The following is a 24,848-nucleotide window of genomic DNA, read 5'->3' as shown; positions in this document are numbered from 1 at the left end:
AGCGGGAAGTAAGACTGAAATACTTTTATTTGATACCGATTCCCAAAGACTAAAGACAAAAGTTGAGGTGCTGTTCCTTAAGCGTACATTGGGCCTTGCTGGAAAAGTGCAGAATGCCTTACAAAGATAGGGAAGGTATGGGGAATTCAATAATGGAAACTGCCAATTCAGGATTGGACCTGTAGTCTGAGCAGAGGCGTTCTGTAGAGGAGGGTGCATTGTGAACACAGAATGCCAGGTAGGTAAAAATTAAAGCAACCTCCTTTTCTTCTGGCAGAACTGCTTGGGTCTCTGGATGGTGGGAAGGGTGGACAGCCACAAGCCGTGGAGGGAAAATCTGAGGAAGTTAGGTGTGTGACTGGGAAAATATATCGGATGTGCAATGTGGTGCAGTCGTGGTCTAGAGGGAGGTATGAGGAGGTGCGTGAACGCTGGCATTTGTCTTCGCAAGATAAAACTCAGATTGCCAAATCACAACTGCACCATGTTTGATGGTTTGGTTCTTAATCATTCTTTGAATCACTTCCCTCTGGAAGGCGACTCCGGACTATCAAAGCTGCCACAGCCAGACATAAAAACAGTTTTTATCCACGAGTAGTTGCTCTACTCAACAGCCAAAAATCTGTAGCCTCCCTTTGATCTGGTATTTTGTTGGTTCACATGCTTGATCAATGGTGTTTTATCATTAATGTTTTATCATTATTAATGTTTAGTGTTTTCTGAGTCATTCGTAACTGTCACTGTATGTCCTGTTGTTACTTATGAGCGGAGCACCAAGGCAAATTCCTTGTATGTGAACACTTGGCCAATAAACTTACTTACTTACTTACTTACTTAATGATCTGAGTGTAGCGGGTGGGTAGGTTAGAGTTAGTCAGGGGAATGGATAAATTGAGACGGTCAATGTCATGTTGGCAGTTAGCAATGAACAGATCTCAAGAGGGTAAAAGGCCAGAGTGAGAGGTTCAGGAAGATCATTAATTCTGGAGACAATTGAAATATTTCACAAACTGGAAACCTTATCAATGGACCTTATCAACGTCACCTTATCAATGGACGTTGGTGGAATATTGTACTTGACATACAGAATCAGTGCGTTTCCCAAAGTGGCCAATGCCAACCGGGTCTGTAAAGTGGACTCTCTCCCCCAGCACAGACAAGCTTCCCATTGATAAACACAAACTTTACGCAGTCTAGTCCAGTACAGGCTCGTCACTTTCTTCCATCCAGTCACCTTCACAGTACCTTGGATCAAGAAGCTGGAAGTATCCTGGCCATTCCCTTTTCTCCCTTCTATCTTCTGGAGAAGCTCTAGGAGCTTGAATGCCAGGACATCCAGACTTAAGAATAGCCTTTTCCTGCTGATGTCAGTCTCTTGAATCAATCACCAATTAAGGGCCAGACTGCCTCACAACACTATGCATCTGAGTTCGATTCTGGCTTTGAGTGCTGTCTGTGTGGAGTCTGCATATTCTTCCTGTGACCACTTGGGATTCCTCTGGTCTGGGTGCTCTGGTTTCCTCCCCCATACCAAAGATGTGCAGGTTTATAGATTAATTGGCCACTGAACATTGCCTTTAGTGTATGGATGGATGAGAAAGCGAAATAACATATAACTCATGTGAATGGATGATCGATGGTCGGTGTGGACATGGTCGGCGGAAGGACCTGTTTACATGCTGTATCTCTAAATGTCTTCCACACCTCCTTCCTGGATGTGGCATTTTTAGGGTTGCAGCGGTAGAGTTGCTGCCTTAAAGCGCCAGAGACCTTGGTTCGATCCTGACTACAGGTGTTGTCTGTACAGAGTTTGTCCCTGTGACCGTGTGGGTTTTCTCCAGGTGCTCCCGTTTCCACCCACACTCCAAAGGCGGACAGATTTGTAGGTTAATTGGCTTCAGTAAAAATTGTCCCTAGTGTGTAGGAGAGTGTACAATCGTTGGCCGGCGCGGACATGGTGGGCTGAAGAGCCCGTTTCTGCGCTGTATCTAAGATTTAAAGGCATTGCCATGTGCTCTTGCCCTTAATTCTACCTCATTCAGTTATTGCAATTTTGTTTGTTTTGCATTATTTCAGATTGCATTACAATCTTTGCACCACGTTGCTTTTTTTGTTCGCTGCTGTATTATTGTTTATGAGCTTCGTGTGAATAAGGGGTTTCATTGCACTCTGGTGCATGACAATAAACTAATCTGAACCGTACTTTTAGATTCTTTCGAAAATAATGTACACATTTGGAAATAGCCAAGTATTAAAGGAGGGAGTCGTGTTAATTTGAATGCACTTCCTCTAGCCTTGGGCAACAGGTAAACATAAAATATTCAAACAATACTGGTTGCATTTGATTTTGCTGTTTGAGACATAACACCGCAGTGTAGGTTTCTCGCAGTTGGGGGGGGATAGTTGGCCCATTGATTGAAAAGGGGCTGTCTTTCCTTTGTAATTTGATCGTTGTGGGTTTTCCTCCGCCAGGTAACGATTGATATGAATGGATGGTCTGATGTGTAAGCGGTGGCGTGATCCTCAGCCCAGGGACCCTGGTGACGCGGGGGGTGGCGAGCTCACACACCTGTCCCAACAGGTATATAAAGCGGCTACATGTGCCAGAAGCCACCGAGAGAGCTCAACGCCAGCAAGAACAGGACTCCTGAACCACAATCTGACCAGCCCCTCTCCCACAACATGGGCAGTTTCTGGGCACGGTTACTGATCCTCTTCTGCTCTGCATCTTTCCCGGCCGGCTCGCACTTTGCAGGTGAACAACTGACCGGCCTGCCCTTCGCCTTCGTGGAGGGAGAATCTCTCCAGGACCCTGAGGTTGAGCCTACGGGAAGGAACCAAAACAAACCTGCACCTTTCCGCCGCTCCAACGCAGTAAGCAAGCCCCGTCTCAGTGTTCTGCTCCTCTCCGGGTTATTTCACTGTCTATTGTTCACTGCTGAGTATTTTACACGTCTTGGGAACATTTCACTGTTCCCACCAGCAGAATGATGTTTAAAATCTGCCGTGTGTTGCCGGAAGAAACTTGCAGATATGCTGGTTTACACCAAATATAGACACAAAATGCTGGAGTAACTCAGCGGTCTGAACAAGGGTCTCGACCCGGAACGCTACCTACTCTTTTTCTCCAGAGATGCTACCTGACCCGCTGAGTTACTCCAGCATTGTGGGTTTAAAATCTGCCGCTTGTACGCGCTTTGCCTCAAACTGGAAGTGAACAGACGGCATCTATCTAAATGGTGGCCGACTAGGAAAAGGGGAGATGCAGCGAGACCTGGGTGTCATGGTACACCAGTCATTGAAAGTGGGCATGCAGGTGCAGCAGGCAGTGAAGAAAGTGAATAGTATGTTAGCTTTCATAGCAAAAGGATTTGAGTATAGGAGCAGGGAGGTTCTACTGCAGTTGTACAGGGTCTTGGTGAGACCACACCTGGAGTATTGCGTACAGTTTTGGTCTCCAAATCTGAGGAAGGACATTATTGCCATAGAGGGAGTGCAGAGAAGGTTCACCAGACTGATTCCTGGGATGTCAGGACTGTCTTATGAAGAAAGACTGGATAGACTTGGTTTATACTCTCTAGAATTAAGGAGATTGAGAGGGGATCTTATAGAAACTTACAAAATTCTTAAGGGGTTGGACAGGCTAGATGCAGGAAGATTGCTCCCGATGTTGGGGAAGTCCAGGACAAGGGGTCACAGCTTAAGGATAAGGGGGAAATCCTTTAAAACCGAGATGAGATGAACTTTTTTCACACAGAGAGTGGTGAATCTCTGGCACTCCCTGCCACAGAGGGTAGTCGAGGCCAGTTCATTGGCTATATTTAAGAGGGAGTTAGATGTGGCCCTTGTGGCTAAGGGGATCAGAGGGTATGGAGAGAAGGCAGGTACGGGATACTGAGTTGGATGATCAGCCATGATCATATTGAATGGCGGTGCAGGCTCGAAGGGCCGAATGGCCTACTCCTGCACCTAATTTCTATGTTTCTATGTTTCTATCTACTCGTTGCAATTGTGGTTTATTTTATTTTTCCAAAAAGAAATGTGGGTAAAACAAATGGTGTCGTGTTTGGTCCGATGTTTAACGAGCCACTAAAATGAGGTTATCTAAATGTTTCAAATTGTTTACAGCATCCAGGCGAACAGCACGTCTCCATAAATACATGTTAGTCACTTCGAGTCAAGAAATGTACAGTGCAGTTACTTAACAGAGGGACGGATTGTACTTTTAGATGCATCGTAGTTCAAAGGCACGTAGTTCTTCAGATGATGGATATTTGAAATGAAACAGGACATTCAGTGGGTCATATATTCATGTCCCAGGAGCAGAATTAGGCCATTCGGCTCATCAAGTCTACTCTGCCATTCAATCGTGTCTGATCTATCTCTCCCTCTCAACCCCATTCTCCTGCCTTCGCCCCATAACCCCTGGCACCCGCACTAATCAAGAATCTGTCAATCTCCACCTTAAAAATATCCATTGACTGCCTCCACAACCTTCTGTGGCAATGAATTCCACAGATTCACCACCCTCTGACTAAAGAAATTCCTCGTCATCTCCTTTCTAAAGGTACGTCCTTTTCTTCTGAGGCCGTGGCCTTTAGTCCTAGACTCACTAGTGGAAACATCCTCTCCACATGCGTTCTATCCAAGCCTTTCACTATTCAGTAAATTTCAATATCCCCCCTCATCCATCAAAACTCCAGTGAGTACAGAAGAGGGAGAATCAGAGTGAAAGTATCAGGTCAATGGCACTTTGTGTAGCACAACTATACATCTCCATAAAGGTTTGCGTTGCATTTTGTCAAACCATGCTCCTGCTGCTTTGGCTGTTTCATTGTCTTCATTGTGCTACAAGATGTATCAGGAAGTTATCTTTTCTAACCAGTGCAATTAAGTTCTTTTGTTGTTAGATCTCGTTTGGTGTGGTGATCAATTCACTTGTTAATTGACGAAAAACATTTCTGCTTAATGGTTTTGATGAACTAGAGAAAACATTTAGTTTTCTCTAGTCCAGCTACTCAACAAGTAAACAGACGTTTAAACAATTGACCATTTAGTTTTTTTAGTTTAGGTCAGAGATACAGCGCGGAAACAGGCTCTTCAGACCACCGAGTCCGCGCCGACCAGCGATCCCTGCACACTAACACTATCCTACACACACTAGGACCAATTTACAATTTCATTGAAACCAATTAACCTACAAACGTGTACATCTTTGGTGTGTGGGAGGAGACCGGAGCACCCGGAGCAAACCCGTGCGGGTCGCTGGGAAAACATACAAATTCTGTACGGACAGCACCCGTCGTCAGATTGAACCCGGGTTCCTGGTGCTCTAATGCCCTTGTCCCACTTAGGAAACCTGAACGGAAACCTCTGGAGATTTTGCGCCCCACCCAAGGTTTCCGTGTGGTTCCCGGAGGTTGCAGGTGGTTGCCGGAGGTTGCAGGTAGTGGAAGCAGGTAGGGAGACTGACAAAAACCTCTGGGAACCGCACGGAAACCTTGGGTGGGGCGCAAAGTCTCCAGAGGTTTCCGTTCAGGTTTCCTAAGTGGGACAGGGGCATAAGGCAGCAACTCTACCGCTGCGCTACTGTGCCGCCCCTGATTAACTGGCTGATTAAACGATGTTCTGATTTATAGTGGAGATAAAAATCAATTTCTCATGATGATCTATCTACAATAAATTCTTCTTATTTTATTTCCAGGATGCTTGGAGGTTGCCTGGCCAATACATAGTGGTGCTAAAAGAAAACACTCACAAATCCCAGATAGAACGCACAATACACAGGCTTTCTACCAAGGCAGCCAGGCATGGCTACAAGTCTGAACTTGTTATGGTCTTCCATGAGGTCTTCAAGGGCTTTGTCATCAAAATGAGCAGCGACGTGCTGGACATGGTAAACCTGGTGCCTCCACTTTGCTAAATGCGGGATGGGGTCAGAGGGAGGGATTGAGAAGTGGGTTAAACATGGACAAGAAGGAGCACAGTATTAAATGTTGGTATGGGAGTGAGGACAGTAGGATCAAGCGTTATCTGTGTGTGTTTGTTTGAAATGTAATGCAGGTGAATGGTTTATATTCCCAGGTGCAGTCAGTGGAAGCTGTGGCAGAGCACTATTCTGCAGAATCTGACTTTTCTACCAGCCCATTGCATAATATCTTCATAACATCTTTAGTTTATACAGGAACATCTGGAAGCCCAAATGAGTAATAGGGCAGGGCAGGGAAAAACCATTTGGCACAATCTTCAGAACATACTTATTTACACAGTTAACATCTTTACAAAAAACTGAAGAACATTTGTACACACATTCCGAAGATAGGCACAAAAAGCTGGAGTAACTCTTGAGAAAAAGGCATGGATGACGTTTTGGGTTGAGACCCTTCTTCAGTCTATCAGGATAGAAGGAAACGAGAGATATGAAAAGGTACACAGAAGAAAGAACATCACCTATTCCTTTTCTCCAGAGATGCTACCTGACCTGCTGAGTTACTCCAGATTTTCGTGTTGATCTTCGGTATAAACCAACACAGATGACGAAACAACTTCCTCTAGGGGCTTTAGACTCACTTCATTATATGTTTTATTGTTAGTAAACATTTGATGCCCACAATATATGGATGGTTTCTGCAATCCTCGTGGATCCCAGACAAACTCATTCCCTTTATACTTGAAAGTTAGAACAAAGTTAGAGTAAAATCATAGGCTCAGGCCTTATTCTGGAGATTCAAATATAAGATCATAAGTGATAGGAGTAGAATTGGGCCATTTGGCCCATCATTCAATCATGGCTGATCTATTTCTCCCTCCTAACCCCATTCTCCTGCCTTCTCCCCATAACCTCTGACACCTGTACTAATCAAGAATCTATAAAATATCCGCTGACTTGGCCTCCACGGCCTTCTGGGGCAAAAAATTCCACCGATCAACCACCCTCTGACTAAAGACATTTCTCATCCCCTTCCTAAAAGAACGTCCTTTAATTCTGAGACTATGACCTCTAGCCCTAGACTCGCCCACGAGGGGAAACATCCTCTCCACACCCACTCTACCCAAGCCTTTCACTATTCTCTTCGTTTCAATGAGGTTATAATCAATATTATATCAACACCCAGCCGAGTACAGGGTGAATGTTGCACCATTGGGAGTGCTTTCTGTTGGACTCATGTTCCATTTTAAATCACAAAATAGAAAAATAACAGGTTGTTATAATGTTCTCTTTAGTATCCCGACTAACATATAACCGTTAACCAAAATGGCTTAAAAAAATTACCCGTTCAAGTTGCCGTTAATTTGCAAATTAATATGTTACTCATATTTCAAAAGTGACTACATTTCAGAAGAACGGTATTGGTTGTAAAGTGCTTTCGGAGTGCCCCTTGATATCTAGAAAGATTATACATCAATGCAAATCTTTCTATTCGTGTTACTCTCTCTGTATAAATAATATCTATTTAGATGTGTGTACTTTGCTAAATCTTTTGCACAGGCCCTGAGGTTACCTCACCTTGAGTACATTGAAGAAGACTCGTCCTTGTTTGCTCAGACCATCCCATGGAATCTAAATCGAATTGTTCATTCAGAGAACACAGCCGAACAGTATTCCCCACCAAGTGAGTCCTTTTTGTATCGACATTTAACAAGCTTTCAGAAATTAGTAATGAGAGAAGCTAAACTAACAACTGGTCTTGGTCTATTCTCACCTCCAGCTCTGCAACTAATCCCTTCCCCCCCCCCCCCCCCCCCCACCCACTACATTAAATCTAAAGAAGCTCTGATCTGAAATATCACCTATCTTTTTTCTCATTACATGCTACATGACCCGGTGAGATATTCCAGCACTTTGTGTCTCCCATTGGTATAAACCAGCATCTTCAGTTCTTTGTCTCTAACTCCTGCGTGTCCTCTCAAAATTCTTGACCTTTTTCAGCTTTGGAAATTCTATGATTTGGTGTTTTTAGTTTCTACTTGTTAAAAGGATTAATGGTAGAACCAAGGGACTGCAGATTCTGGTTTACAAAAATGGACACAAAGTGCTGGCGTAACTCAGCGGATCAGGGAGGATCCCTGGAGAACGTGGATGGGTAGCGTCTCAGGGTCAAGACCTATTTTTAAATTGATTGCGGGGGAGTGGGAGGGAGAAAGCTGGAAGAGAGGATGGGCAGGCCAAAGCACGGCAGGTCATTGGTGAACATAGGTGTGAGGATAGGTTGACAGGCAGATGGTTGGACAAAGGCCAGAGATCGCCATCAAAAGTATTGCAGAGTTGTGAATTGTGAAGCCAGAGGATGGAATGGAGGGGGATGAGTAGGGAAGAAATCGGTACGAGTCCAGGTGGGACACGGGTTGGTTTGTTAAAGGTTAATGATGTTCATTTTATTATCAACTTTGTGCCACTATCGAAGATTTCCACAAAGCAGATTGATTGATTGAATATTACTTTATTGTCATGATTACTTGGTACAGTGAAATACAGGAAAGACATTCTTGCCATAGAGGGAGTACAGAGAAGGTTCACCAGACTGATTCCTGGGATGGCAGGACTTTCATATGAAGAATGACTGGATAGACTCGTCTTGTAATCGCTAGAATTTAGAAGATTGAGGGGGGATCTTATAGAAACTTACAAAATTCTTAAGGGGTTGGACAGGCTAGATGCAGGAAGATTATTCCCGATGTTGGGGAAGTCCAGAACAAGGGGTCACAGTTTAAGGATAAGAGGGAAGTCTTTTAGGACCGAGATGAGAAAATCATTTTTTACACAGAGAGTGGTGAATCTGTGGAATTCTCTGCCACAGAAGGTAGTTGAGGCCAGCTCATTGGCTGGATTTATGAGGGAGTTAGATGTGGCCCTTGTGGCTACAGGGATCAGGGGGTATGGAGAGAAGGCAGGTATGGGATATTGATTGGGATGATCAGCCATGATCATATTGAATGACGGTGCAGGCTCGAAGGGCCGAATGGCCTACTCCTGCACCTATTTTCTATGTTTCTAGTACACAAGTATGCAAAGGGTCGCCATGTATAGGGAGCCGACAATGTTACATAAGTATTCAATATAGTCCCAAAATAAGCACAAAATGCTGGAGTAACTCAGTGGGACAGACGGCATCGCTGGAGAGAAGGAATATAGACCCGCTTCCTTCTCCCCCATGCCCCGTCCCTGTTTGTTCTCAACAGACCCCCAGGCCGGCTCCCTCTTTGTTCAGAGTTAAAATCTTCATGGATCATTTTTGGGATATCGGAAGGTATCCCTGAATTAAACGTGTATCAGAAGAATTTACTCAATTACGGGCTAATAATGGGAAAAAAGCTCATACTTAAATTCTGGAAAAATGCGCCCACACCAACAATAAAAATGTGGACATCAAATATGTTTGAAACATTACATCTGGAAGAGATGAGATTCCTCTTAGCAGGTAAAGCAAACCAATTCCAAAAGACGTGGTCTACGTTTATGGACCTATTACAAGCATGAGGTGCAATAGTAATTTTAAAAATAAATAAATAAATAAATGGTATCAGGACCTGGCATTGGGAGATAAAACAACAAAAACAGACTTGGTTGGTAGTCTTTCTGCGGAGTTTAATGTTATAATAGAGCGATTGTCCTTACTTTCTTTTTCTTTCTTTTCTAGGGTCTACTTTCTTACTTTACTTCCTTCTCTAACTTCTTTTCTAAGGGGCTTTCTTTTCCCAACACTCTCTTGCACTTCACAACTCTTGCGCACCTTCTTTACTTTCCTTACTTCTATCTTTTTCTTAAAGCTTTAAAAAAAAAAAAAATGAAGCGGTACAAAAAATGTATTAAGATATATGTGTTGTGTGTTATTGTAATTTACCGTACTTCTAATAAAAATAATTAAAAAAAAAAAAAAAATCTTCATTCGCAACTCGCATGAAGTGAATATACTTCAATCTCAGAACCGTTTATACTACAGCTGTACATTCTTGCACCCACACCCTGCAGCGAGACTGGCCAAGGCGCTGCAGTGCAAATTTTGTGGTCACCTCATGATTTTGTTTAGGTGAGAAAGCATTGCTTTGTGGCTTTCCTCTAACATGTAGGTTGTAAACGAATACATTAATGACTCGCTTTATATTTTGTTAGATAACGGCGAACTGGCAGAAGTTTACTTACTTGACACAAGTGTGCAGACCAACCACCGTGAGATTGAAGGGAAAGTTTATGTCACAGAATTTGAAAGAGTCCCAGAAGAAGATGGCGCTCGATTCTACCACCAGGTAACTTAGTCGCCAAAATAGTTCAGCAATCTCCATGCCAAATGAAATAATGATTTGCATGAACTAATTTGGATCGGGGTGGAGATTTGTACAAAAAGTTAGGGGAACTGGTACCTGGTTTGATTGTTCGTTCCTTACTCCAAAGATAACTGGAATATTGATGTGCTTGGGACGACTAATCTAAAAGATTCACTAACATAGTGGGCAATGGCACAGAGGTAGCGTTGCTGGCTTATAGCGCCAGAGACCCGGATTAGATCCTGACTACGGGTGGTGTCTGTGCGGAGTTTGTACGTGTTCTCCCCGTGACCGTGTGGGTTTTCTCCAGATGCTCAGGTTTCCTCCCACACCCCAAAGAGGTACAGGTTTGTAGATTAATTTGGCTTCAGTAACAATTGTAAATTGTCTCTAGTGTGTAGGGTAGTGCTTGTGTACGGGGATTGTTGGTTACCGTGGACCCAGTGGGCGGAAGGGCCTGTTTCCATGTTACATCTCTAAACTAAAAATGTACTTGTACAGTAGAGACTCAAGATTGATCTTGCCTTTAGGATTCTACCTTTTTTTTCTTAAGAAAGCATTTTGGACTTGGGCATTGCCGGTAAGGCCAATGGGGTTATTGTCCATCTTTAGTAGCCTTCAAGTTTAAGTTGGTGAATGGCTTCTTCATTTCATACAGCGAGTGGTAAAGATACTCAGCATTTTACAGTCATTTAAACCCGAGTGGCAAGTTAAACACACATACATATTAAACCAGCATTACAGGCAGTGGAGGGATGGGGTAGTGGGGTGGGAGCTGCTACTTGTTCCATTGTGTTCATGTCACCAACAGCACCGTTATAATGGAGAGTTCCAGCATTTCTGATCTGCTGTTGACAAATGGTCATGCTGGCTTGTGATGTGGACGTTAACCTGGAGATGCGTGTGTGTTATTAACACTGAATGCCTCCTGCCCCTGCAGGCTAATAAATGCGACAACCATGGGACACACACTGCGGGAGTGGTGAGCGGGCGCGACTCGGGCGTTGCCAAAGGAGCAAACATGCGCACTGTGAGGATTCTCAACTGTCAGGGCAGGGGGACTGTAAGCGGAGCACTGGCCGGTGAGTGGCTCATCCTTGCACCGGGACAAAAGTGAACAAGTGTGAGCTGCATCAAGTCATCCCTGTGATTACTCTGCTGCCCAGTTTACAGTCGCCTTTATGCAGATTTAACAGTGGTTTTACACATTCACCAGCTTGGCGGGGAAATGGTGCATTGGATAGATGCACCATGCCCCCCCCCCCCCATACTATAAAAAGTATGTTACAATCTTTCACTTTTTATCAATTGATGGCCAGAAAAAATGTAAAATAGGGTATATCAAATGATTGAAGTCTCAATGAGAATAATTTTGGAGAAGAGGTAGAGTTAGAATGTGTAGGAAGGAACTGCAGATGCTGGTTTACCCCAGAGATAAACTCAAAATGCTGGAATAACTTAGCAGGACATGCAACATCTTTGGATTTCTGCAGAGATGCTGCCTGACTTGCTGAGTTTCTCCAGCATTTTGTGTCAATCTAAAGAGTTAGAACATTGAGTTGAGGAGACAAAGAATTCCAGAAATAAATTAAACTATAAAAAGTGTTACAATCTTTCACTTTTTATCAATTGAATTTGACGTGCGTACTTTTTTTATATCACTTGTTCAAAATCTGGACCTAAACGTTACCACAACGTTGTCACTGTTTAAAGAGGCAGCAATTGTGTTGGTACATGATTTTGAAGAGCATTTTGTGGCAGCAAGTTCACCGCGTTGCCTGGAGATTTAGCATTAGACGTGCATTCCTGTTGCTGTGTGAGAGCGGCTTCTGCCAGAGATCCTTTTGACAGTGAACTTTGCAACAATGATGGGCATGCATGTGGTACTTAATTACATGTTCAAATGTGCTTTAAAACTGAAACAAACACCAAATGTCAAAGATATTGTTCAATTCTTAAAACTCAATGTACACCACCTTTGCCCCCCTCCCCCTCCCCCCTCCCCCTCCCCAAATATTATTTGGCCTGTTTTTAATACCGTTGGAATGTACAGTTTCTCCATTACTTGGTCACCTGTTGAGTAGGCGGCACAGTGGCACAGTGATAGAGTTGCTGCTTTACAGCGCCAGTGACCTGGGTTCGATCCTGACTCCAGGTGTTGTCTGTACGGAGTTTGTATGTTCTCCCTGGGTTTTCACCGGGTGCTCCTCCCGCATTCCGAAGACGTATAGGTTTGTAAGTTAATTGGCTTGGTGTAAATGTAAATTGTCTCTAGTGTGTGTAGGATAGCGTTAGCGTGTGGAGACCGCTGGTCGGCGTGGACTTGTTGAGCCGAAAGGCCTGTTTCCATTCTATCTCTAAATTGAATTAAACGATGCCCTCTAGTGTTGGACTATTTACACCTTGGGAAGAAGGTTCTGACTGTTTGCACTAACTATGCCTCTCACGATTATATATACAAAAGATTAAAGATAATTACTATTCCTCTATTCTTCAGGTTTGGAGTTCATCAGGAAAACTCTGATTGTTCAGCCCTACAAACCTTTGATCGTGCTGTTGCCTTTTGTTGGGGGGTTTAGCCAGACTCTGAACTCAGCCTGCAGACAGTTGGCATGGACTGGCGTGGCGTTAATTGCAGCTGCCGGGAACCAGAAGGACGATGCCTGCTTGTACTCGCCCGCCTCGGAACCAGAGGTACGCTCGTCTTTCTGATTGTGAAGAAGCTCTGTTGATGGGTCATTTGATGCGGGGAGGGGGTGTCAGATGTGAGGGGTTTCTACAGAATGCCCCTCTATGTGGAGCTATGTGTATGTACTCAATAGATTCATAGTTATACGGTGCAGAAACAGGCTCTATGGCCCAATTTGCCCACACCGACCAACATGTCCCATCTACACTAGTCCCATTTGCCTGTGTTTGAACCATATCCATCTAAACCTGTCCTATCCATGTACTTGTCTAATTGCTTCTTAAACATTGCGATAGTCCCTGCTTCAACCACCTCTCTGGCAGCTCGTTCCCCACTCCCACCACCCTTTGTGTGAAAAAATTCCTATAATATCTTTCTCCTTTCACCTTAAATGTGTAAACTGGGAATGTGATATATATTTAGCTTATGAGTTGTAGAACTTTAGACCATTTTGTTTAGCTATAAAAGATCTAAATCGATCAGCTTGATTGTCCCTATAGATGCTTTACCATTCTAATAATCTAAAGAGGGCACACATCAGAATTCTTAAAATAACAGGATTAAAAGTTAGGTGTTTCATAGAGGCATACAGCGCTGAAACAGGCCACTCGGCCCAACTTGCCTACATTGACCAACATGTTCCAGCTACACTTGTTCCACTTGCCTGCCTTTGGCTCATATCCCTCTAAACCTGTCCTATCTATGTACCTGTTTAAATGTTTCTTAAACGTTGCAATAGTACCTGGCTCAACTACCTCCTCTGGCACCTCGTTTCATACACCCACCACCCGTTGTGTGAAAATGTTACCCCTCAGGTTCCTATTAAATAATTCCCCCCCCCCCCCCCCTGCCCCTGCCCTCACCTTAAAACTATGTCCTCTGATTCCTACTTCAACTCCTCTAAGCAAGGGACTCTGTACACCTACCCAATCTATTCCTCTCATGATTTTGTACACCTCTAAGATCACCATTCATCCTCCTGCACTCCAAGGAATATGGTCCTAGTTTGCTCAACCTCTTCCTATAGGTCAGGCCCTTGAGTCCTGGCAGCATCATCGTAAATCTAAGGCCTAATGGGTCTGTCCCACTTAGGCGACTCTTTAGGCGACTGCCAGGGACTGGTTTTAATGGAATTCACCCACAGCACCTGGAGACAACCTACGACAACACCTACGTCAACCTACGACAGCAAAAATTGTCACCACTGTCGCCGAAAAATTTCCAACATATTGAAAATTTAGTGGCAGTCGCCTGTAGTCGACCTAAAAAATCGCCTGTGGGACAGGCCCATAAGGCTTTAAATTAGTTCTAACTGAATCAATTCCAGTTGGTTTGGATGTTGGAGAATTTGATAACTTTTTTCTTATTACAGCTAATGGATGCATGTATCATAGCTGGGCAACTTAGTGATGTAAACGGAAACAAAATATGAGAAGATTTATTGTACAAAAAAAACTTCTAATTAATAGCTTGTGATTCTTTCAGGTTATCACTGTTGGTTCCACCAATTATAACAACCAGCCAAGCACCACCGGAACTGTGGGAACTAATTCTGGTCGTTGTGTTGACATCTTTGCTCCTGGCGATGACATTGTCAGTGCTTCCAGTGACTGCGTCACATGCTTCACCTCGAAGAGCGGAACATCGCAGTCAGCAGCGCATGTGGCAGGTACACGGCAGCACGGTTGAGGAAAAGGGAGCTTCACGGTAACGCAGCAGTAGAGTTGCTACTTCACGGCGCCAGTGACCTGGGTTCGATGCTGATCTCGGGTACTGAGCGTGTGGAGTTTGCACGTTTCTTAAGCCTCACTGTCTTTGTTCAGAGGCATATCCAGCACCGTAAATTTGCCACCCTTGAGGAAGACACATATCCACTCTTACTATTATGGGATTGATGTGTACACACATGTCTCTAGTCATGCATATTTTAGTTTTTTTTGCATGATTGGTGGGTGTTCATGTGTCCCTTTCTTTTTAGACTTTAGAGATACAGCGTGGAAACAGACCCTTCGGCCCATCATGTCCGCTCCGACAAGCGATCGCCCCGTACGCTAGCTCTATCCCACACACTAGGGGCAATTTACACTTTACTGAAGCCAATTAATCTACAAACCTGTATGTTTTTGTATGTGGGAGGAAACCGGAGCATCCCGAGAAAACCCAATCGGTCACGTACAAACTCCACGCTGGCAGCACCCATAGTCCATATCGAACCCGCGTCCCTGGCACTGTAAGGCAGCAGCTCTACCACTGCGCCATTGTGCCGTTCTTTGTCCCTACTTGTCACACCCTCGTCAGTGACTATAACGTAGGACAAAGGTTATGTGCATTACTGAGACCGTTAAAGAACTGCAGTTTATTTTAGTCAATGCTGTTCATTAGGTTACCTTTTGACTTGCTTCTTCCTTCACAGGCATTGCAGCGATGATAATGAATGCTGATCCCAACATCACTGTAACTGAACTACGCCAGAGACTAATTCATGACTCCACAAAGAAAGCAATCAATGATGTCTGGTTTCCAGAGGAACAGCGACTGGTAACTCCCAACAGGATTGCAAGATTGACTTTGCCTGTGCTAATGGGTGAGTGAAAAGCAAACGGGAATCAGTGAGGATAGTTCCATTCTATAAATTAGGAAGTATTGCAAGTTGTTTGTTAATAATCTGTTGTTCTATCCAGTAGTACAAATGATTGAGGGAATTCTCAGTACAAGTACATGAGGTATACTAAATCTCCCTGAAGAATGAACAGTGCAACTTCACTTCTTGCCAAAACTTTCCCCACAGAGGGAGGGAGTTAGCATGTACCTACACCCCCTCACATCACTGCTTGATCAATACCCATATAATAAAGAGAAATGTAGGAGATATATTGAGACAGTTGACTAATGTGCCATCTTAGTTTACACTAATATTACTGAACCCTCCCCCTCCCACACCTTGGTCAGTCTGACCACCTCTCTCTGTTCCTGCTCCCGAAATACACACCTCTGATCAGACGTGTGAAACCTACCACGAGGACAGTGAAGGTCTGGCCTGAGGGGGCTGTCTCTGTTTTACAGCAGCAGTTTCAGCAGACAGACTGGAGTCTGTTTGCTACCCAGTCCACCTTCAATTCACAAGTGGACATCAACTCATTCACCTCAACAGTTATGGACTATATAAAATTCTGCACCGATAATGTCACTACCCACAAAGAAATAAAGACCTTCCCTAACCAGAAGCCGTGGATGAGCAGGGAGGTCAGACTCCTACTGAAGGCTCGCGATGCCGCTTTCAGATCTGGCGACGTTGAGGGATACAGCTCATCCAGGGCCTATCTGAAAATGGGAATTAGGAATGCCAAACTCAATCACAAACGGCGGATTGAGGAGCACTTCCATAACAACTCTGACCCCAGGCGCATGTGGCAAGGAATCAAATCCCTTGCCGATTACCAGAAAGTTAACACCCCTCCCCCAGACAACGCCACCCTTCCTGACGAGCTAAACCATTTCTATGCTCGCTTTGACCGAGATAACAAAACCCCAGCCATCAAAGTTGCTCCACCCCCAAATGAACAACCCCTCAGTCTCTCCACCTCTGCTGTACAAGATGCACTGAGCAAGGTGAATGAGCGCAAAGCTGCCGGCCCCGATGGCATCCCTGGCCGGGTGCTTAGGGCATGTGCTGGACAACTATCCCAAGTCTTTACCGACATTTTCAATCACTCACTGGCCCAGGGTGTTGTCCCCACTTGCCTCAAGACATCAACCATCGTGCCAGTGCCCAAACAGTCAGCCACAGGGAGCCTCAACGATTTCCGCCCAGTGGCACTCACCCCTGTCATTGCTAAGTGCTTTGAGCGGCTGATCTTGGCTCACCTCAAAGCCAGCCTCCCCCCCACACTGGACCCCCATCAGTTTGCCTACTGGGCCAACAGGTCTACAGAGGACGCCATATCGGCGGCCCTACACTCTGCCCTGACCCACCTGGACAACAACAACTCCTACATCAGGTTGCTGTTCATTGATTTCAGCTCCGCTTTCAACACTGTCATCCCCGCCAGCTTGATCACCAAACTCAGCGGGCTTTGCATCTCCACCTCCCTCTGCAACTGGACACTGGATTTCCTCACCAACAGACCACAGTCTGTTAGGGTCAACAACCTCACCTCCACCACTATAACACTGAACACCGGCGTGCCACAGGGCTGTGTGCTCAGCCCTCTCCTCTACTCCCTCTTCACCCACGACTGCATCCCTAAGTACGGATCCAACGCCATCATTAAGTTTGCTGACGACACCACGGTGGTAGGACTGATCAGTGACAACGATGAGTCAGCCTACCGAGAGGAGGTCCAGCACCTGACAACCTGGTGTGCCAATAATAACCTCGTCCTCAACTCCAAGAAGACGAAGGAACTTATTGTCGACTTCAGGAAGGTCAGAGGGGGCAGACATACCCCCATCCACATAAACGGGACTGAGGTGGAGCGCGTCTCCAGCTACAAATTCCTCGAGGTACACATCTCGGAGGATTTGTCCTGGTCCCTCAACACCTCCAAGCTGATCAAAAAGGCACAGCAGCGCCTTTACTTCCTGAGGAGGCTCAAGAAAGCCCACCTGTCCCCCCAGATACTGACCAACTTCTACCGGTGTACCATCGAGAGCATCCTGACCGCCTGCTTCACGGTATGGTACAGCAGCTGCACTGTTGCGGACAGGAAGGCACTACAACGGGTGGTGAAAACCGCGCAGCACATCATCGGTGCCCCGCTCCCTGCCATGGATGCCCTCCACCGAAAACGGTGTCTGAAACTAGCTGGGAAGATCATTAAAGATCCCTCCCACCCCAACCATGGACTGTTTGCCATCCTCCCATCAGGGAGGCGGTACAGGAGCCTCAGGTCTCGTACCAGTAGGATGAGGAACAGCTTCCACAATCATACCGTCGCATTGCTGAACTCGGAGTCCCGCCGATAGATTTCTCCGGTCCCTCCGTCCCCATTGTTTAATTATTCTGTATTTTTTATTATTCTGTATCCTCTTTTTTTTTAAATTTCTATATTGCACTACTACGGGCTGACGCAAAACTGCATTTCGTTGTACCCATACTCAGTATTTGTGCAATGACATTAAAGTTGAATTGAAAAAAAATTGAAAATTGATCTGTTCACAGATAACCAGCTGTTGTGCCGGACTGTGTGGTCAAAGAGGTCAGGGCTTGCACGCTCAGCCAAGGCTACAGCGCATTGTAACAAGGATGAGGAAATGTTCAGTTGTTCAAGTTTCTCGAAGAACGGAAAGAGAAGAGGCGAACATATAGAGGTAAAAAAAAAAAATTCAAGGAGCCTACATCAGAACACATGAGGGTGGCACAGTGGCGGTAGAGTCGCTGCCTTACAATGACAGAGACCTGGGTTCAATGCTGACTATGGGTGCTGTATGCATGGAGTTTGCATATTTTCCCCGTGACCTGTGTGCGTTTTCGTCGGGTGATCCGGTTTCCTCCCACACTCCGAAGACGTACATGTTTGTTGGCTTATTGGTTTGGTAAAATTGTAAATTATGCCTAGAGTGTGTAGGATAGTGTTAGTGTGCAGAGATCACTGGTCGGTGCGGACACGGTGGGCCGAAGGGCCTGATTCCGTGCTGTACCTCTAAAACATAGATCACAATGCCAATCGCAATGGCACAGTAGAGAAGATGGCACACAAAGTCTAGGGAGCAAAATGAGGGTAGAAGTGACTGAGCTGAGATGGTGATTAGAGTGTGAATGAGAACAAGGTCAAGGGATGTGAAATGTGCCCAATATGTAGGATGAGAGAAAATCAAGACCAGGGCTTAATAGTTGAGAATAGGTCACACATATAATTAACTAGGCAAAGTATCTAATTAAGAAATAAAGTTCCTGCTTTTAAAACAAAATGTGGGTAAATCTCCTTTAGAATGGGGCCTTAATTGATCAGAGCAGTTTCAGAGAATTCGATGGTAAGTGGTTAGGGAGTGGAAGTGCATTGTGTGCCCTGCTACCCAACCCAGTTCTCCACTCCTTCCCAATATTATCGTTATTAATATTAACCAAATTATTAATGTCACCAATACATAGTACCTGTATTCTGCCCGAAAATCATCACCGTCCCCTCAGGAAAACGCAAGGGCAAAAATTATGCAGCTGCAAAATTTGGTGATCTATTAAAATGTGTAGGAACAAACTGCAGATGCTGGTTTATACCGAAGATTGAATTGAATTCCTTTATTGTCATTCAGACCTTACGGTCTGAACGAAATTTCGTGCCTGCAGTCATACATACAATAATAAACAACACTAAACACAAATTAACATCCACCAGTGTATCCTCCAAGCACCTCCTCACTGTGGTGGAGGCAAAAATCTTAGGGCTGCAGTCTCTTCCCCCCTCTTCGCTGAGGCGATTCCCCACTGGGCGATGGCACAAACAGTCCCGCGACTCACCGAACCCCGCAAACGGGCCGGCTCAAACACCGCGGCCCGGGGTGGTCGAAGCTGCCGCCCTCCAGTCCAGCGGTCGCAGCCGCTGGCCCGCGGCTAATCCCCGGACTCAGGTCATAGCCGCCAGAACGCCGTCCCAGCCACCGGAGCACCGTTCCAGCCCCGAGCCGGATCGCCCTCACGTGAGTGCCGTTCCTCCAGCTGGGCCGCTCCGACGGGAGCGCCATTCCACCTCGGGCTGGGCCACTCCGACGGGAGCGCCATTCCACCCTCGAGCTGGGCCGCTCCGACACTAAGTATTGGAATAACTCAACGGGACAGGCAACATCTCCTGAGATATTGCCTGACCTGCTGAGTTACTCCAGCTCCAGCATTTTGTGTCTATCTTTGGTGGTCTGATAGTTCTGCTAGTCCATTGACAATCCAATCTCCTTCAATGCACCAGGAGATTGTCTTCAATGGACCAATCTCCCGGTTCATTGATACCGTGTTGTATAACCTCAGAACTGTAATCAAAGCTTATTTTGGGAAGACTGCTTACAACAGTGAAAATAGATTAACAACAGTAGACTGTAGTTAAATTAATGATATTAATTAAATTAATAGTAAGGTCTTATTCTGCAATCACATTTGCTGAGGAGTGCCTATTCCGAACTAACGGCTTTCCACAGTGAATAGCATATGCGATCCGAGATTGAACTTGATCAGTTTATTAGATTAGCCTAAACACACTGTTCCATTTATATTGAACATGATGACAACCCTGCACATCTAACGTGTAGGAAGGAAGTGCTGAGACACAGAATGCTGGAGTAACTCAGGGGGTCAGGCAGCATCTCTGGACAAAAGGAATAGGCGATGCTTTGGGTCGGAACCCTTCTTCAGTAGCACTCTGGTTCCTTTCCTCCAGAGGTGCTGTCTGACCTGCTGAGTTACTCTTGAAAAGTCTAACACCTACTTTAAAGTCTGGTTTAAAAATAATTCTTGCATTACTGGCAGTGGAAATTTTATGCAGTCATTTATTTGGTTGCTTATAATTCCAATTCTTGTTGTATTTTTATCTTAGGAAGAGCAAGCTGCAAAGAAATGTATAGCTCACAATGCCTTCGGCAGTGATGGGGTTTACGCCATTGCCAGGTGCTGCTCTTGGCCCAGAGCTGAATGTCTCATCAATGCAAGTTCAGTGGCTGATGATGGCACCACACAAGCGGCAGGCTGTCCACACAAGGATTACGTCCTCACTGGTAAGAGATGTGCAGAGAATAGTATCGGCGGTGATTATGCAAGATTATGATCGTGGTGATGCTTGGATTAAATGGTGCCTGTTTTTGGGTTCCATGTGCTACACTCAACTGGTATTCCGAAGATCTTGGGGAAAAAAACTGTAGCTGTTTGAAATTTGAAATAAAACAAAATGCTGGAAATACCCAGCAACTCGGGCAGCATCTGTGGGAAGATAAGATTAGATGTTTCAGGTTCAAGAATTTTGAACCTTCAGTCTGAAGAAGGGTCCCGTGCAAAAACATTGCCTGTCCATTTCCCTGCACAGATGCTGTCTGACCTGCTGAGTTCCTCCAGCACTTTGTGTTTTGTTCAAGACTCCAGCAACTGCAGTCTCTTGTGTCGCGAATGAATTTTGAAGATCTTTAACCACAGATGTTGCCTGACCTGCTGGAAGTTTCCAGCATTTTCTATTGCTAATTTGAAGATCATGCTAACAACAGCAATTGCTGTATACTCCAACTTTGATGTCAGAGAGATGGGAATGTTAGGGAAAGGATGGGAACTTTGGGGAGTAACATTTCCATCTGGGCTCTGCCTTACACGGCCCGTTAGTGATTGTTTACAGAAGAAATGTGGAAGGGGGTAAATAGCAGAAAATATCTATGGAAAACTGAATGTGAAGCACTTTTCAATTTCTGAATCATAACCTTATTGTATGCAAATAACTTGACAGTCTATGCATTTTGCACGAAGATAGACACAAAAAGCTGGAGTAACAGCGGGACAGGCAGCATCTCTGGAGAGAAGGAATGGGTGACGTTTCAGGTCGTTATCCTTGTGCTCAGATGGAACCTTTTGCCTCAGAGTTCCTGATGGGCTGCAGAGTTAGAGGTAGTGGGAGGACCTAACAATTTTCATAAACGGAGGGACTTTACAGACTGTATGGAAATCCCCTTGTGAAAGACAAGGTGGCAGAACTGCTGCCTCACAGTGCCACGGACCCAGCTTCGATCTAGACCATGGGTGCTGTCTGTGTAGAGTTTGCACCTTCTCCCTGTGTGACCTTGCAGGTTTTCTCCAGAGTTTTGTCTGCCTCCAACATCCCAAACTTGTGTGTAGGCTGTAGATGCTAAAGTGGGATAACATAGAATTAGTGTGAACGGGATCTCCGGTTTCCTCCCACAGTCCAAAGACATACATGTTTGTATGTTAATTGGCTTGGTATAATTGGAAATTGTCCCTAGTTGTAGGATAGTGTTAATGTGTAGGGAGCATTGGTTGGCGTGGGCCATAGGGCCTGTTTCTATGCTGTATCAATAAACTAAATTAAATTAAACATATACTACAGAGCTGCAGAGAATCTGAAATTACACCCAACATGTACACTTCTGCTTCTGCAGAAAGCTGCTTAGAGCTAGGAAGGGTGGTTATTGCAGTTACTCCATTTGATTAACCTCATTGTGTGCAAAGAATCAGGACATTTTTATTGAACGGCAGAGTGATAAAGTGATCTGAAGGAAATAAAGAAAACCTTCTATTCCTTGCAGGCTGCAGCTCGCATTCCTTTACAAAGTTTGGTGATACCACCATGCCCCAAGCAAACAAATGTCTTGGACAAAAGGAGACAACCTCACATGCCACCTGTTGTCAAGCTGCAAGTCTCGAGTGCAAGGTGAAGGAACAACGTCGCACTGGGCAAATGGAAAAGGTAAAACTATATTCTAAATATTCAATATTCTTTCTAATTCTTAACTGCAGGGACAGCAATATTCTCAGGATAATGTGGCGGGAAGTGGAAATAGGGTTGTAAACTGTTTCCATTGTTACAATAGATTTTCTGCAGGAAAACAAATGATCACACTCTCAAAAGAAACAAAAAGCATATCTTTAATCCTAAAGTCATTTTCTAAACATCGTTGAATGGATCTATGGTTCGGAGCATTATATTGACCATCAATTCCCTAGCAGACAACAAAAGCACACATTTGTTAAAATGTTTTTCTAAAATCTGACAATGCATAAAAAAGTGCTGATAATTAGTTGCAATCAATAAATATCTTGCAGTGAAAATGTTACTTTTCCTCATGAAGGGAATTGCAAAGGATCATAGTAATGATTCTTATAAGTTATAAATCTTCTCAGTAGGGTGTCAGGGGTTATGGGACAAAAGCAGGAGAATGGGGTTGAGAGGGAAAGATAGATCAGCCATGATTGAATGACGGAATAGACTAGATGGGCCGAATGGCCAAACCTTGGTCCTAGAAATTATGAACAATTTAAAACAGTATTCCGGTTTTGATATAATTTTGCTTGCATATGTTAGGTTGGCAGGGCCAACATGTAAGAAGTATTTGATCTTGCAGCAAAGAGTTTGGCTTGCTGGGTCTCACGGTTTCTGCTGGGAATGGGACATCGGCCAATTTACTTCCTCAGGCAGGAGTTTGCAAGATGTCTCTTGCCCACACTGATGCATTCGGAGTTTGTTGATCTGCGCTTTAACTTCCAGGTGTTGGCGTCGTGTGATGAAGGCTGGACCTTGACTGGGTGCAGTGCCTATTCCCATGGGTCCCACACTCATGGGGCATATCCCGTGGACAACACATGCATGGTAATGTCCTCTGGAAAGGCGAAAGGTGCTGCAGCCATTGCCATTTGCTGCCGGAGGAGAAGAGAACTGAAGTCTGACCCAAACCTTGGCCTGGAGTAAAATATGCCCATTGGTTTTATCCCTCACCCCCTCTCACCAACTTTGTATACTTGAGCATAACACGATGGGCTGGAAGAACCCGGGAAGGGGTCAGGTAATATCTATGGAGGGAATGGAAAGTTGATGTATCGGGTTGGGACCCTTCTTCAGAATTCTCTGCTCATTCCCTCCACAGATCATACTTAAGTTGAGTTTCTCCACAACTATGTTTTGTTAAAATGACCAGCATCTGCAGTTCATGTCTCAACTTTATATATTCCCTTCTTTTCTGCAGGTAGGCAATGTTGCTGTGGTATAGTCTAGGGGAAAGGATAGGTCGCATTTAACCAGCTCAAAGCCACGGTTGATGGTAACAGGGCAACTATTGGTGAACTGCATTCCCTGACAGCTGAGCTCAATCACATCCTCCTGAAATCAGTCTATAGTTTACAGCAAGTGGAAAGAAACAGGCCAAATTCCCCAGCCCTTCTGAACCCAAAGCTCAGGTATTGTCAAATGTCTGGAGCTAATTTGATTTACTATTTTTTTTTTCCTGGGTGGTTGCTTTTTCGTTTATAGCTTTACATAGGTAACGTCAAGCTTAGTTTAGTTTAGAGATACAGTGTAGAAACAGGCCATTTGGCTCACCGAGTCCGCACCAACCAATGATCACCCGTACGTTAGTTCTATCCTACACTCACTTGTAGATAGTTATACAAGAACACGTCAGTAATAACGCAACCATTGGTAGCAGCTGAGCACAGTAATGATTAGGTCTGTTCATTCTTCAGCACAAGTAAAATAATACCCAGTTACTCACTGAATAAATACAGATGGGATGACAGAAATTCACTGTGGTGCCTGATCTCTCTAGAACAAACATGTTGAACATGGCTACACATACAATATTTTGATTTGCCAACATTTATGGATCCTTATTTGCCATTTCCCCAAATTCACTACTGTTAGCAGTTTGAATTAGTTTTTTGTTCTTAATCGGGACACGAGAGGAATATATCGGGTAGATGCACAGAATCTCTTGTCCAGAGTAGGGGAATCGAGGACCAGAGGACATAGGTTCAAGGCAAAAAGATTTAATAGGAATCGGAGGGGTAATCTTTTCACACAAAGGATGAAGGTGGTATGGAACAAGCTGCCAGAGGAGGTAGTTGAGGCTGCGGCTATCCCAATGTTTACGAAACAGTTAGAAGTGCTGCTGTAACTCAGCGGGTGAGGCAGCATCTCTGGAGAAAAAGGAGACACTCCGGGTCGGGACCCTGCTTCAGAAACACCTGACTAGACAAGTCTGGTCTAGACCCAAAACGTCACCTATCCCTTTTCTCCAGAGATGCTGCCTGATCTGCTGAGTTACTCCAGCACTTTGTATCTACCTTAGGTATAAACCAGCATCTGCTGTTCTTTGTTTCTATATTCTGCCCTTTAATGCATTAAGCTTTTGGAATTGCTTGAGACCAAGGGAGGGAGCAGTGAACCAGTGTAATGTGTACACAATCACATCTTTAAATATACAG

At 44.7% G+C, this 24,848-nt stretch overlaps 1 protein-coding gene across 1 annotated transcript; it reads left to right on the top strand.

Annotated features, from left to right (window-relative positions):
- Positions 1 to 2,583: 2,583 nt before the first annotated feature.
- Positions 2,584 to 24,273, top strand: pcsk9 (proprotein convertase subtilisin/kexin type 9). Its single transcript, XM_033028760.1, has 12 exons — positions 2,584 to 2,874; positions 5,705 to 5,896; positions 7,490 to 7,613; positions 10,112 to 10,245; positions 11,204 to 11,345; positions 12,761 to 12,957; positions 14,438 to 14,621; positions 15,366 to 15,536; positions 18,114 to 18,262; positions 20,473 to 20,650; positions 22,178 to 22,338; positions 23,137 to 24,273. The coding sequence occupies exons 1-12, from the start codon at positions 2,599 to 2,601 to the stop codon at positions 23,335 to 23,337; spliced, it is 2,109 nt and encodes a 702-aa protein (XP_032884651.1). The 5' UTR covers positions 2,584 to 2,598; the 3' UTR covers positions 23,338 to 24,273.
- Positions 24,274 to 24,848: the final 575 nt, after the last annotated feature.

Source organism: Amblyraja radiata, chromosome 10 (genome assembly GCF_010909765.2).
Source record: "Amblyraja radiata isolate CabotCenter1 chromosome 10, sAmbRad1.1.pri, whole genome shotgun sequence".
In the NCBI taxonomy this organism is placed as follows: domain Eukaryota; kingdom Metazoa; phylum Chordata; class Chondrichthyes; order Rajiformes; family Rajidae; genus Amblyraja; species Amblyraja radiata.
Note: the sequence above shows the minus strand (reverse complement) of the source record. Positions and strands in the feature narration are given on the sequence as shown.

Bases quoted from the DNA above. Each gene is read 5' to 3' on its own strand.
- pcsk9 (XM_033028760.1), top strand. From the start codon at position 2,599: ATGTGCCAGAAGCCACCGAGAGAGCTCAACGCCAGCAAGAACAGGACT. The intron at 2,875-5,704 runs GTAAGCAAGCCC...TTTTATTTCCAG, and splicing joins CTTTCCGCCGCTCCAACGCA to GATGCTTGGAGGTTGCCTGG. The intron at 7,614-10,111 runs GTGAGTCCTTTT...ATATTTTGTTAG, and splicing joins CGAACAGTATTCCCCACCAA to ATAACGGCGAACTGGCAGAA.